The sequence below is a fragment of the Oncorhynchus keta genome, chromosome 28 (genome assembly GCF_023373465.1).
Source record: "Oncorhynchus keta strain PuntledgeMale-10-30-2019 chromosome 28, Oket_V2, whole genome shotgun sequence".
In the NCBI taxonomy this organism is placed as follows: Eukaryota; Metazoa; Chordata; class Actinopteri; order Salmoniformes; family Salmonidae; genus Oncorhynchus; species Oncorhynchus keta.
In genome coordinates this window covers 28,608,379-28,621,764 of record NC_068448.1, presented here as the reverse complement: position 1 = coordinate 28,621,764, position 13,386 = coordinate 28,608,379, and the positions used below count along the sequence as shown (strand labels likewise).

Sequence of the window (13,386 nt, the reverse complement as noted above, 5' to 3'; positions counted from 1 at the left end):
TTCAGGACTCTCCTCTGAAGGCTGTCCAGATGTTGTGGGTGAACCTTATCATGGACACCTTTGCCTCCCTGGCCTTAGCCACCGAGCCGCCCACTGAGTCCCTGCTCCTGAGGAAGCCTTACGGCCGCAACAACCCCCTCATCTCCCGCACCATGATGAAGAACATCCTGGGCCATGCCATCTACCAGCTCACTATCATCTTCACCCTGCTGTTTGCGGGTACACACAAGGGAGGAGGAGAAGGAGGAGGAGAGAGACTGGAAGTGGGAAGAGAATGGAGAAAAGGGGAGGAGGTGGAGGGGGGCTGCAGGTGGAGGTGGGGGATGGAGGCTGGAGTTGGGGAAAGGGAGAGTGGGGTGTAGGTAATGGCAGTAGTGGGGAACAAGAAGGTTGAAGAAAAACAGTCATGGAACTGTGGTGCTCTATTTAGCTCATAGTATTTTACATGATCATTTAGTATACCATTGCCTACCATTAAAGGGATAGTGTGTTTTGCTACTTATCCAGTCAGATGAACTCATGGATACCATTTTTATGTCTCTGCGTTCAGTATGAAGGAAGTTGTAGGTAGTTTTGCGAGCCAATGCTAACTAGCGTTAACGTAATCACTGGAAGTAGAAACTACCGTCAACTTCCTTCAAACTGCACGCAGAGACATAACAAATGGCATCCATGACTTCATCTGACATTGGGTAAGTAGCAAAACAGCTTAATTTCCAGAATCTTGCACTATCGCTTTAACTAGAAAATATATATTCGACTACATGTGTCTCTTTCTATTGTCTGCTTATCCTTTTTGTGTTCCTCTCCATCTCAGGAGAAAAGATCTTCAACATTGATAGCGGACGCCACGCCCCTCTGCACTCTCCCCCTTCTGAGCACTACACGATCATCTTCAACACCTTTGTGCTCATGCAACTGTTCAACGAGATCAATGCCCGCAAGATCCACGGTGAAAGGAACGTTTTCGACGGCATATTCCACAACCCTATTTTCTGCAGTATTGTGCTGGGGACTTTTTTAATGCAGGTGAGAGGACCACAAGCTTTTACTTCTTATACGTTGTTTTCCCTTTACATTATAGCAATCCTAGTAATGTTATTCAACCATGACATATACCTAATAATATTGACTACTTAATTATTGTCTCACAGGATACATGATACATGTATGTTGTGCTAACCAATGGCAACCACTTTTTGTGATCATATCTCTCTCGTCTTGTGTCTTATTCTGTACAGTTTGTGATTGTGCAGTTTGGGGGGAAACCTTTCAGCTGCACACCACTCAATGTGGAGCAGTGGCTGTGGTGTCTGCTCGTGGGAGTAGGAGAGCTGTTGTGGGGACAGGTACTTATGCTGGAGTTAACGTTGTTTGAATGTGTTAACCAATCTGTGGTTCTCCAGTGGTTTTGTGTCAAGACACAATTAAGGCCTTTGACATAGACAAACCCACATATCCATAACCCAGTCTTCAGTTGGCTTTGACACAAGGGCTTGCTAGGACCAACCAGACCGAAACAGAAGTTGTGTTCTTCTTGTTCATCAACTAACGCTGACCCCTGACCCCAACAGCTCATCACCACGGTGCCTACCAGCCGCCTGCCCTGTCTGAAGGAAGCGGGTCATGCGCTGGGTAAGGAAGAGATGATTGATGATGACATGGCAGATGATGAGCAAGAGATTGACCATGCTGAGAGGGAGCTACGTCGAGGGCAGATTCTCTGGTTCCGGGGCCTCAATCGTATTCAGACTCAGGTACAGTGCATTGGGCTCCACCATTCTCTGTCCCTTGTCTTTCCCTAACAAGGGCTCTCGTATGTGCTGTACTGTCCTACGAAGAGGAGTCTTTTCTGCTTGCCCGACTTATCTCTGTTAATATGTGTCTCTCTTTCTTCACCATTTGATGCCTTAATTTATTTCACCACACTTTGTTTTCCTATATTTATTTAAATACAATCATCTCTATTGTAACCTATCAGAGTCATTTTGATTACATCTCATGGTCATATTTCTCACTTTTTATCCTTCATCCTCATGTCATTGCGATTATCACAGATTCTGTCTTTATTTTTTATGTATCCTTAATCCTCGTCACTGTTACACAGACAAGTCTTCAATGATCATACCTAATAATCCTAACAACAAGTATATTAAATATATTACAAGAGTTCTAATTGTAGTCTGTCTCTTACTGAAACCAGCATCTAGGTGAGACACATGATGCTGATGTAATGCTAAATACAATAATTAACATTACCAGTCCATGTTTTGAGGGCAACATCGTTGATTTAAAACGTACCTTGATTTTCTTTTAAAATGCCTTTTTGTATCTAAAACATGCTTTTAGATTCCTTCATTGTGGAACATGATCTCTACAAAACGACAAGTTCTACTTTACAATCCCTTTAAATGTGATTAATTCTGCCTTTTGCTTTCACAGCTCTCCAATATGCCCCACAGGGCCCCCTACCAATTGACATGAGGTACTTCAAGACTGTCATGTCCTCTCTGTGATATCCTCTCTTTCTCTCCAACAGATGGAGGTAGTGAGTACCTTCAAGAGAAGTGGTTCCTTTCAGGGTGCTGCGCGACGTCGCTCCTCAGTTCTCAGCCAACTCCATGACGTAACCAATATTTCTACTCCCACTCACGTAGTTCTCTCCACTGCCAATGCAACTGGTGCGCCTGGGAGTGAGTTTCTGCCATCCATTAACGGCACACAACAAAAAACAGTCCACTCACTATCATCAAAATGAGCATGTTGTATGTAGAAAATTGACCTTTGCCTGCCCAGAAATGCAATTAAGCATCAAAGATATGTGTGTTTGTCTGTGTGTGTGTTGTGGCGTGGGGGAGTCAACACTGATGTGCCTGACCGACTGACCTTTTCATTTGAGTTTTCCTCCTTTGTTCTGGTTTATCTACCATCTCTATCTACATCATGTTTTAATTAGTTTAGTGACTGTGTGTCTATGTGTATATTTGTGGTTTTATTATTTGTTAATTTAGTATTACATTTCTCTACCTCCTTTTCACTACTACCTCATAATCTTAGTCCAGGATTCAATCAGATCCCCGCTCGCTGACAACCGCATAGCTCTTGTTCGAGTGCTGCAATGTCAGGCTGTATACACGTTTGTCTTTGTAATTATGTATAGGCTACCTCACTTCTTCAAGCATGATATTAGCTGGCCAGCTGTATTAAATGAATCCATAAATAATATATTTATTTATTATTATTTATGCCTTGCAAAAGTATTCATCCCCCTTGGCATTTTTCCTATTTTGTTACATTACAACCTGTAATTTAAATGGGTATTTATTTGGATTTCATGTAATGGACATACACAAAATAGTTCAAATTGGTGAAGTGAAATGAAAAAAATTACTTGTTTCAAACAATTCCCAAAAATTAAAAACGGAAAAGTGGTTTGTGCATATGTATTCACCCCCTTTGCTATGAAGCCCCTAAATAAGATCTGATGCAACCAATTACCTTCAGAAGTCACCTTATTTAACTAATTAAGTCCACCTGTGTGCAATCTAAGTGTCACATGATCTCAGTATATATACACCTGTTCTGAAAGGCCCCAGAGTCTGCCACACCACCAATCAAGCGGCACCATGAAGACCAAGGAGCTCTCCAAACAGGTCAGGGACAAAGTTGTGGAGAAGTACAGATCAGGGTTGGGTTATAAAAAAATATCTGAAACTTTGAACATCCCACAGAGCACCTTTAAATCCATTATTAAAAAATGGAAAGAATATGGCACCACAACAAACCTGCCAAAAGAGGGCCGCCCACCAAAACTCACGGACCAGGCAAGGAGGGCATTAATCAGAGAGGCAACAAAGAGACAAAAGATAACCCTGAAGGAGCTGCAAAGCTCCACAGCGGAGAGTATCTGTCCATAGGACCACTTTAAGCCGTACACTCCGCAGAGCTGAGCTTTACGGAAGAGTGGCCAGAAAAAAAGCCATGTGTTCGCCAAAAGGCATGTGGGAGACTCCCCAAACATATGGAAGAAGGTACTCTGGTCAGATGAGACTAAAATTGAGCTTTTTGGCCATCAAGGAAAATGCTGTCTGGCGCAAACCCAACACTTCTCATCACCCCGAGAACACCATCCCCACAGTGAAGCATGGTGGTGGCAGCATCATGCTGTGGGAATGTTTTTCATTGGTAGGGACTGGGAAACTGGTCAGAATTGAAGGAATGATGGATGGCGTTAAATACAGGGAAATTATTGAGGGAAACCTGTTTCAGTCTTCCAGAGATTTGAGACTGGGACGGAGGTTCACCTTCCAGCAGGACAATGACCCTAAGCATACTGCTAAAGCAACACTCGAGTGGTTTAAGGGGAAACATTTAAATGTCTTGAAATGGCCGAGTCAAAGCCCAGACCTCAATCCAATTCAGAATCTGTGGTATGACTTAAAGATTGCTGTACTCCAGCAACTGGAGCAGTTTTGCCTTGAAGAATGGGCAAAATCACAGTGGCTAGATGTGCCAAGCTTATAGAAACATACCCCAAGAGACTTGCAGCTGTAATTGCTGCAAAAGGTGACTCTACAAAGTATTGACTTGGGGATGGGGGGGGGGTGAATAGTTATGCACGCTAAAGTTTACTGTTTTTTTTGTCTTATTTCTTGCTTGTTTCACAATAAAAAATATAGTTCAGAAACTTAAAAGTGGTATGTTGTGTAAATCAATTGATACAACCCCCCCCGAAAAAAATATTTTCAGTTCAGGTTGTAAGGCAACAAAATAGGAAACATGCCAAGGGGGACTGTATTCTTTTTTTATTCATTATATAATATTTTGTTTTATTATAGCCTATATTTTTTATGTATGACAATTTCATAGTTCGGAAAATGTTTCCTCATTTATGCTTTTTGACTGCACAAATAGGGAGAACGTAGCCAGGTGCCTTTTGTAAACTGTTTTTAGTTATTTCGTTCAAGTGTAATTATTTCTACCATCAATATAGTCTACACGTTATATCCATGTTTTGAACTACTAACGTTTTAGGGAACGACGGTATCAGGTTTCAGGTAAAACCCAAGTGTGTAGAAGTAGAAGTAGAAGTGTAGAAGTAACAATGTTTATTGCAACAACAGGGGCAGGCAAACAACAGGTCAAGGCAGGCAGGAGTTCATAATCCAGAGGGGGACAAGGTACAGGTTGGCAGGCAGGCTCAGGGCCAAGGGTAGGCAGAGTGGTCAGGCAGGTGGGCTCAGAGTCAGGACAGGCAAGGGTCAAAGCCAGGAGAGTGAAAAAAGTGAGACTGGAAAAAGCATCAGCTGACACAAACCGCTGGTTGACTTGAACAAACAAGACAAACTGGCAACAGACAAACAGAGAACACAGGTATAAATACACAGGGGATAATGGGGAAGATGGGTGACACCTGGAGGGGGGTGGAGACAATCACAAGGACAGGTGAAACAGATCAGGGCATGACAGACTGTAGTATATTTTGACAATGTCCACAAGAGCAGCAGCTCACCAATTTGACAGCCCATACCGTTATACCTCTTACCCTAAACAAGAGTTTGTTGGCTAACGTGGGTTAGCACTGATCCGATTTAATCCTGGCCTTAATCTATTTCTTCATCTTGCTGCTTTGTTTGGCTTGATGCAGTCTGTGATCAATTGTGTTTCAAACTGCCCAGAGCAGACTGTCTGTATGCTCCTATGGTTTTATCAGATTTGTGACATTACAAAGGTTTAATTTTCAAAGAGATACAAATTTTATTCAGAGCATTACGACGATGCCAATTTTAAAGAATTTATTAAATGTCAAATCAAGGTAAAAAAAAGACAAAAAAAACATAAGAATAAAAATAACATGTATTTTGGGTTTGTGCACTTCTAGACAGTTGTAAACCTTCGAGTGTAAGCCTGAAACATTTCTGAGATGTTACTGTTTGGTCACCCTACCAATACAAATCTTTCTCTGTCCCTAGGTTCGATCAGACTGCCAAAATAGGATCTGCAGTGTTGCTTTGTACAAATAACTACCCTCATTTTACTTGGTCTTTTTCATTCCCTCTCATTGTAGGTTCTGCATCTCATGAAGGAAGATAGTTTTATTTCCTTTCTATTTCCTAATGTAGGACTACTCTGCTCTTATTATGGTTTGTTTTTGTTGTTGTTTTCTTTTCTTATCAAACATACAGATTATCTTATTCCATTGAGATCATTCAATGATATGTTTCCATTGAGATAAGTCAATGATGGGTTGAGGGTGGGCTTAAACTGCAAACTACAGCTCCAAGCATTGCGGGTTCAATTTTAGTGCTCGGCACTCCTTTTTTTGTTTTATTGTTTCTGTTTTAACCCTATCCTTAACCTATCCCAAACCTTAACCCTAACATTTTAACCAGTTAGAATGAATGCCTTAACTTAAGTTTCGTTTTCACTTCTACACAGTTTGACTGACAGCTAACTTCGGTTCAGTTTGACTGACAGCTAACTTCGGTTCAGTTTGACTGACAGCTTACATATGTCAAAATACACCATAATTGAAGGGCAAAACACACCATATATCTGTTGCATGCAGTTATGTCAAATGTCTCCATTTCCTTTGGAGGTGGCATTGCAGCATTTGGTATAATGCAATACAGAGGCATTCGTCCAACCCATATTCAAAAACAGACCATTACGTGTTGTGCACTTTGCCTATTATCATTTCCTTTGAGGACTTTTTGATTTCTCTTATATACAGCCACAGATTGTTCTGTATGTTAGTAGATATCTGAATGTAGCAACACTAGCTTCTATTTCTGAAATTGCATTGTTCAGCAGGTCTTTTTTAAATTTAATTTTACCTTTATTTAACTAGGCAAGTCAGTTAAGAACAAATTCTTATTTTCAATGACAGCCTAGGAACAATGGGTTAACTGCCTGTTCAGGGGCAGCTCGGGGATTTGAACTTGCAACCTTCCGGTTACTAGCTCAACGCTCTAACCACTAGGCTACCCTGCCGCCTCTTACGTAATTGTTTTGCTGTTCAGCTTTCTAGGTAGTTCTCATTGTTTCCCCCTTAATCATACTGTGTACATTGATGGATGGTCCATTATCTTCACTGAGAATAGTTTGACTAATTCATGAATAGAATTGCCATTTCATTCACTGAATTGACTGAGTGAAAATGAATTGAGCCTAACCACATTACATTACATTACATTTAAGTCATTTAGCAGACGCACGACTTGCGTAAATTGTTTAGTGTACTTCAATAAATCTGAAGTGTTCATGGGATTCATGCTCCACCACAGTAAAACAGGCCTTCTCATCCTCTTCTGAGATCTTTAGGTGGCCCATTTGAAAGAAATCAAGTGAATACATTGACTTGAGTAATAGTTCATTTTCAACAGCTCTGGTGTTATATTGATCATTGCGGGCACTATACTCGAAAGTTTACAATTTTCACAAGGGGACATGAATTCAGAGGGCACATAATGATGATTTATTTTGTAAATAATTTACTTTATGGGAACAAACAGCTCCTTGGAAAAACAAATCAGCACAAGTCAACCTCAACAGTGTATCTGTGTTGCCTGACTCCCTCATCACAACAACGTTATTGGGTCATGTCGCTTCTTGTGCAAGATCTTTGTGGTCATTTTCACAGTTAGAATGTTTTTTTGGTTGTGCTTGCTACAAAGGTTGGTCTTTTTAGAGGTGCTTGCTGAAGAAATGGGTCTTTGTGGCTATGCTTGCTGCAGGAATGAACAAACAAATCATATTGTTTGTGCATGCTGAGGTACAGTCCACTGAGCGAATAGGAATAAGGACCTAAGTATAATTTCTAACGCTCGCCCCAAAACTTGGACTTTCACACGAATCTCCCTTTTTATATCAGTGCATGATTTCAACAAGGGTTTTAGTTACTCACATGTATCTCAAGTTAGGATTCAGCCTGTAGTGCCTATTGCAACAGAATATGATTGCATTCATGTTCACACACTTATTTGCTCTGTGGGAATGAATGTATTATTATTATTTTATTATACTTCACAATATGTGTATCTCTTTACCATTTCGGACCAGCCATAGTCATTACAGAAACATCCTATTTATTAATGTATTGTTTTCCTCGTTAACAATATTAAAGCAAGCTTACCATAAGGCCTATATATTAAGACCTATGTTGAGTTCTGTGTGAATTGGGGCTGACTTTGAGTTGATGAATAACCCATCACTTCTTATTATTTTTGAACAAGGAGATGGGTATGTGGTGGCTGGACACAGAACAACTGGTGGTGTATCATAAATGTTTCAAATGTAGATTTTCCCATGCTTACAGTGCCTTCGGAAAGTATTCAGACCCCTTGACTTTTTCCACATTTTGTCATGTCACAGTCTCATTCTAAAATGGATTAAATATTTTTTCCCCCTCATCAATCTACATACAAAATACCCCATAATGACAAATCAAAAAGACATTTTTGCTAATTTATCAAAAATTAAAAACGTGTGTTATTTCATAGTTTTGATGTATTCAATATTATATTAAAATGTGTAGGTGTGTCCAAACTTTTGACTGGTACTGTCAGTATTCAGACACTTTACTCAGTACTTTGTTGAAGCACTTTTGGCAGAAATTACAGCATTGAGTCTTCTTGGGTATGACGCTACAAGCTTGGCACACCTGTATTTGGGGAGTTTCTCCCATTTTTCTCTGCAGATCCTCTTAAACTTGGTCAGGCTATCCAGCTATTTTCAGGTCTCTCCAGATATCTTCGATCAGGTTCAAGTCCGGGCTCTGGCTGGGCCACTCAAGGACATTCAGAGACTTGTCCCGAAGCCACTCCTGCGTTGTCTTGGCTGTGTGCTTAGGGTCATTGTTCTGTTGGAAGATGAACCTTTGCCCCAGTCTGAAGTCCTGAGTGCTCTGGAGCAGATTTTCATCAAGGATCTCTCAGCACTTTGCTCAGTTCATCTTTCCCTTGGTCCTGTCTAGTCTCCCAGTGCCTGCCTCCGAAAAACATGCCCGCCATGCTTCACCGTAGGGATGGTGCCAGGTTTCCTCCAGACGTGACGCTTGGCATTCAGGCCAAAGAGTTCAATCTTGGTTTCATCAGATTAGAGAGTCTTGTTTTTCATGGTTTGTGAGTCTTTAGGTGCCTTTCGGCAAACTCCAAACAGGCTGTCATGTGCCTTTTACTGAGGAGTGGCTACCATCTGGCCACTCTACCATAAAGGCCTGATTGTTGGAGTGCTGCAGAGATGGACATCCTTCTGCAAGGTTCTCCATTCTCCACAGAGGAACTCTAGGGCTCTGTCAGAGTGACCATCACGTTCTTGGTCACCTCCCTGACCAAGGCCCTTCTCCCCTGATTGCTCAGTTTGGCCGGGCGGTCAGCTCTAGGAAGAGTCTTGGTGGTTCCAAACTTCTTCCATTTAAGAATGATGGAGGCAACTGTGTTCTTAGGGACCTACAATGCTGCAGACATTTTTTTGTACCCTTCCCCAGATCCTGTCTTGGAGCTCTACGGACAATTGCTTCGACCTCATGGCTTGGTTTTTGCTCTGACATGCACTGTCAACTGTGGGACCTTATATAGACAGGTGTGTGCCTTTCCAAATCATGTCCAATCAATTGAATTTACCACAAGTGGACTCCAATCAAGTTGTAGAAACATTTCAAGGATGATCAATGGAAACAGGATGCACCTGAGCTCAATTTTGAGTCTCATAGCAAAGGGGCTGAATACTTATGTAAATAACGTATTTCCATTTTGTCATTATGTGGTATTGTGTGTAGATTGATGAGGGGGGGGGGGACGATTTAATCCATTTTACAATAAGGCTGTAAAAAATGTATTTATTTTGAAAAAATCAAGAGGTCTGAATACTTTCCGAAGGCACTGTATAATGTGATTTTGAGGAACAGTTTTTAAAACAATTGTTCTGACATTGAAGGTAATGGTTTGTTGTACAGCACTGGCAATTCCAGTGTGGTGACTATTGTGCCTTATGTAATACATCCATTGTCTACAATATTGCCATTTTTGTACTGAGCTGGAGGACTGTATTTATGTCCTTAAATTTGTTTGTACTGTATCTAAAACATTTGAGTTTAGATATACCCTAGATAACGTAAAAGTACACGTTCAAGATGTTCAATAGAAATATACAATTATTCACATACACTGTTAAGGAAGGGCTTTTTTACAGCCACCCCGAAATTCACAAGAGTAAATTATAACAACTTGTACAATGATATAACAACATTAGTCATCAAGTCTACAGAAGCCTGTGATTACTGTGAATGGTCTGTATTGTGTGTGATGTTCACTTAGCTTAACTGGTAGCTGCAATATGGCTCATTGGACGTTGCATCACCCAAACAATATGTCATCCAACTACACCCATTTTCGTTTGCACCAAGACAAGCTCATGCACGGACAATATGTCATCCAACTACACGCATTTTCGTTTGCACCAAGACAAGCTCATGCACGACCACCTCTAATGCGTTTCTTTTACAGCATGGCAGTAAATGAGGCTCTCACATGATCAGTCTTGGCATGTCAGTTGTTGTTTGGTTTTTGAACTAATCTGAATCCCATGCTCTGTGTTCTGCTTGTTTCACTTGTCCCGTATGTAAGTTCAGAGTTCAGTACAAAAATGTTTATACGTGTGTGTGTGTGTGTGTGTGTGTGTGTGTGTGTGTGTGTGTGTGTGTGTGTGTGTGTGTGTGTGTGTGTGTGTGTGTGTGTGTGTGTGTGTGTGTGTGTGTGTGTGTGTGTGTGTGTGTGTGTGTGTGTGTGTTTCAGACAAGGTTGTGCATCCATCAATTGATATTTGATTCATTTTAAATATCTTATATTGAACTGACAACACTAACTTTTATTTAAGTCATTATTTCAGTTTTTATTTGTTTTACTTTCCCTCATTTACTTTAAAGTTACAGAGTAATCCAAAGTGGGCATGTACATATTGTACACATACAGTAGGTTTTATCAGGTCAGTGAGGCTTTTCAAACTCATAGGTAATTTATTGCCTTTAAAGAGGCTGTACAGAACATTTGCCTCTGGGTAAGTTCTTGAGCAAAAGGTGTCCCTTAAATGGACAAATATAATATCTAGGAATGACCTTATTGGACAGAAAGAGGTACACCTCCCCATGCCCAGGCAAGCCTACTACTGTACGATAACACCTTCTATTTAGAATTTAACTAACATTTAGTAGAATTTTCAGAAGATTAAAATTTTTTATTTTTTCATAACTCTTTCAGGTGAGTTCAGACAAATAATTCTGCCACTGTCACACTTTTAAATGCTTAAATGCTACATCTCTCTCCAATTGTTTGTCCCATCTATTCCCTTTTCCTTTCTGCATTTCTCCCCATGTTTGACCATTATTATACAAAACTCAACATAGATCCGAGTGGTGAAAGCATTCCATAGCCCACTTTATGATGGCATTGAGAAGCCGGGATCCAAGAACTCCATCCAAGACTTCATGGCACACCCGGAATTTCTCATCAGTGACTTGGTCCACAACATCCCCTTGATTGACGAGACAGACATTGAAACCGAAGAATCAGAGCGCTCAGACTGCAACAACATTCGCCTGGCTTTTCGTCAAGCTCCTCCCCCTGCACAGGCCCCTCAGCCTCCCCCTCGCTGCCGCTCCACCTCCCGTCCCGCCCCCTACCGCCAGCAGAGCCTCCCTGTTACACTCAACTGCAACAACAACGCCACTGCTGCTGCTGACGCTGAGAATGGAGATCATCTGAACCCAAAAGATGCAAGACTACCAACTGCTTCTCTCTGCCGCCCCGCCAGCCCATTGCACAGCTTGGAGACCTGTTTATAACTACAATCTGGGCACATGGTTGACAAGTAGGGAGAGGAAACACCAATGATCTTGATGGACATGGATGTAACCCAACAAAGAGGAAATGAAGAAGAAAACTGGACATAGAAAAATAAATGATTACATTGTATAGACCAATGGTTTTATAGATTGTTGCCCAACCTTTCCTCAACAGCCACTGCTTTTAGCCTGCACTCTCCGCTTCAAAACACTCACATATCCTCTCAAAAAGCTCCACAGTCCAACGATGCTAACCCCACCAGACTCTGATTGACACTTTTGAAATATATATCTAGGCACGCAATAGAGTGATTGGTGTAGTAGAGACAAGAATGAACTGGAATTGATTCTTGCCCTTTTGATTGAAAATATGAAGACTCAACCGAAAGTGAAATGGAGTTAATTCCTTCTGCTTTTTAACAATATAATTGTTCAGATTATTACTGTTGTTATTACTACTGCAATTACTACAATTACTACTACAATTATTATATTCCAGTTAATGATGCTTCATTAATTAGCTTTATCTTTCATGTATGTTTGTATGTATTGTTTGTTTGCTTAACTGCTGTATTTGTCTCCTTGTTTTTCTGTTTTTATATACTCCTTCTGGTCACGTCACCTTTTTTCTTTTTCTGTGTTGACATGTGTTGTGTATGTCTTGAAAAAGAAAATAATAAATATAACTATACAAATTAATTTAAAACATATACAACAACTTCAAAACACAAAATGGTAAGAAAATAGTAGATATGCTATAAAAAAAAGTCCCCAAAAGCACTACTAATAGTTTTGGTTCTTCTCTTCATGTAGATATGTCTTGAATTAAGTTATTCATTTGGACACTTCCATGAACAAAGGGAACAACTGAACTGAGTATTGAAAATATTAAGTTGTGCGTAGTGATTAAAGTAATTTATTTAAATGATTATTTTATTAATCCATGTGTATTCTCTTTATTTTTGTCTTTTAGTTTGCATAGATTACATAACACAAAATCGAAAGTAAATAATTACTTTTTGATGTACTTTAGAATCTGTCAAACAATATTTGACTGTATGATTTATGTGTTTTTACCCAACTATGCTTTACTGCCATCAACAGTGATAACTAGTCACAGCTTTTACAGTGGCACAGTTACATATCAGAACAGAACATTGAATATATCTTTACTTTTACATTTTACTTACATTTCCACATATAATGTTTAAAGAGTGATTTCGTTTTTGAAAGTAGCAAATAGGAATTCTCCCTGCTTTGTGGAGCACTTATTAAAGCAGTCTGAAGAAAATAAATTCAACAACCATGAGAAATAATTCCCTTTATCACAGAGTGGGAGTGATGTGGTTGCAATAGAAGTTGGACGACTGAGGTATCTGTAAGGTGTATTGCCATGTTTTCTGATGTTAGACACAATTGATATCAATAAACTGTTTTGCACTAAACTGCCAAGCTACTACTGTCGACCGACAACATCCTAGGTAAGTGTAAAATCATTCATATTCATATTTTTTGGTAACTATCCCTTTAAACTCCAAGAGAACAAG

The 13,386-nt window shown here is 40.1% G+C and overlaps 1 protein-coding gene across 13 annotated transcripts in view; it reads left to right on the top strand.

The window, feature by feature from the left end:
- The window catches only part of LOC118360570 (plasma membrane calcium-transporting ATPase 3-like), a 34,171-nt gene extending 21,403 nt beyond the window's left edge, over positions 1-12,768 (top strand). For 6 of the 13 annotated variants that reach the window (XM_052482696.1, XM_052482693.1, XM_052482691.1 and 3 more), the window contains 6 exons: positions 6-219; positions 818-1,029; positions 1,242-1,349; positions 1,575-1,757; positions 2,540-2,626; positions 11,402-12,768. In XM_052482696.1, coding sequence (XP_052338656.1) covers positions 6-219; positions 818-1,029; positions 1,242-1,349; positions 1,575-1,757; positions 2,540-2,626; positions 11,402-11,839 — 1,242 coding nt within the window. In that variant the 3' untranslated portion in view covers positions 11,840-12,768. Of the gene's footprint in view, positions 1-5; positions 220-817; positions 1,030-1,241; positions 1,350-1,574; positions 1,758-2,539; positions 2,694-11,401 lie in introns of all 13 variants that reach the window. The other 7 variants (XM_052482704.1, XM_052482703.1, XM_052482701.1 and 4 more) reach the window with 3 other exon arrangements.
- The last annotated feature ends 618 nt before the right edge of the window (positions 12,769-13,386 follow it).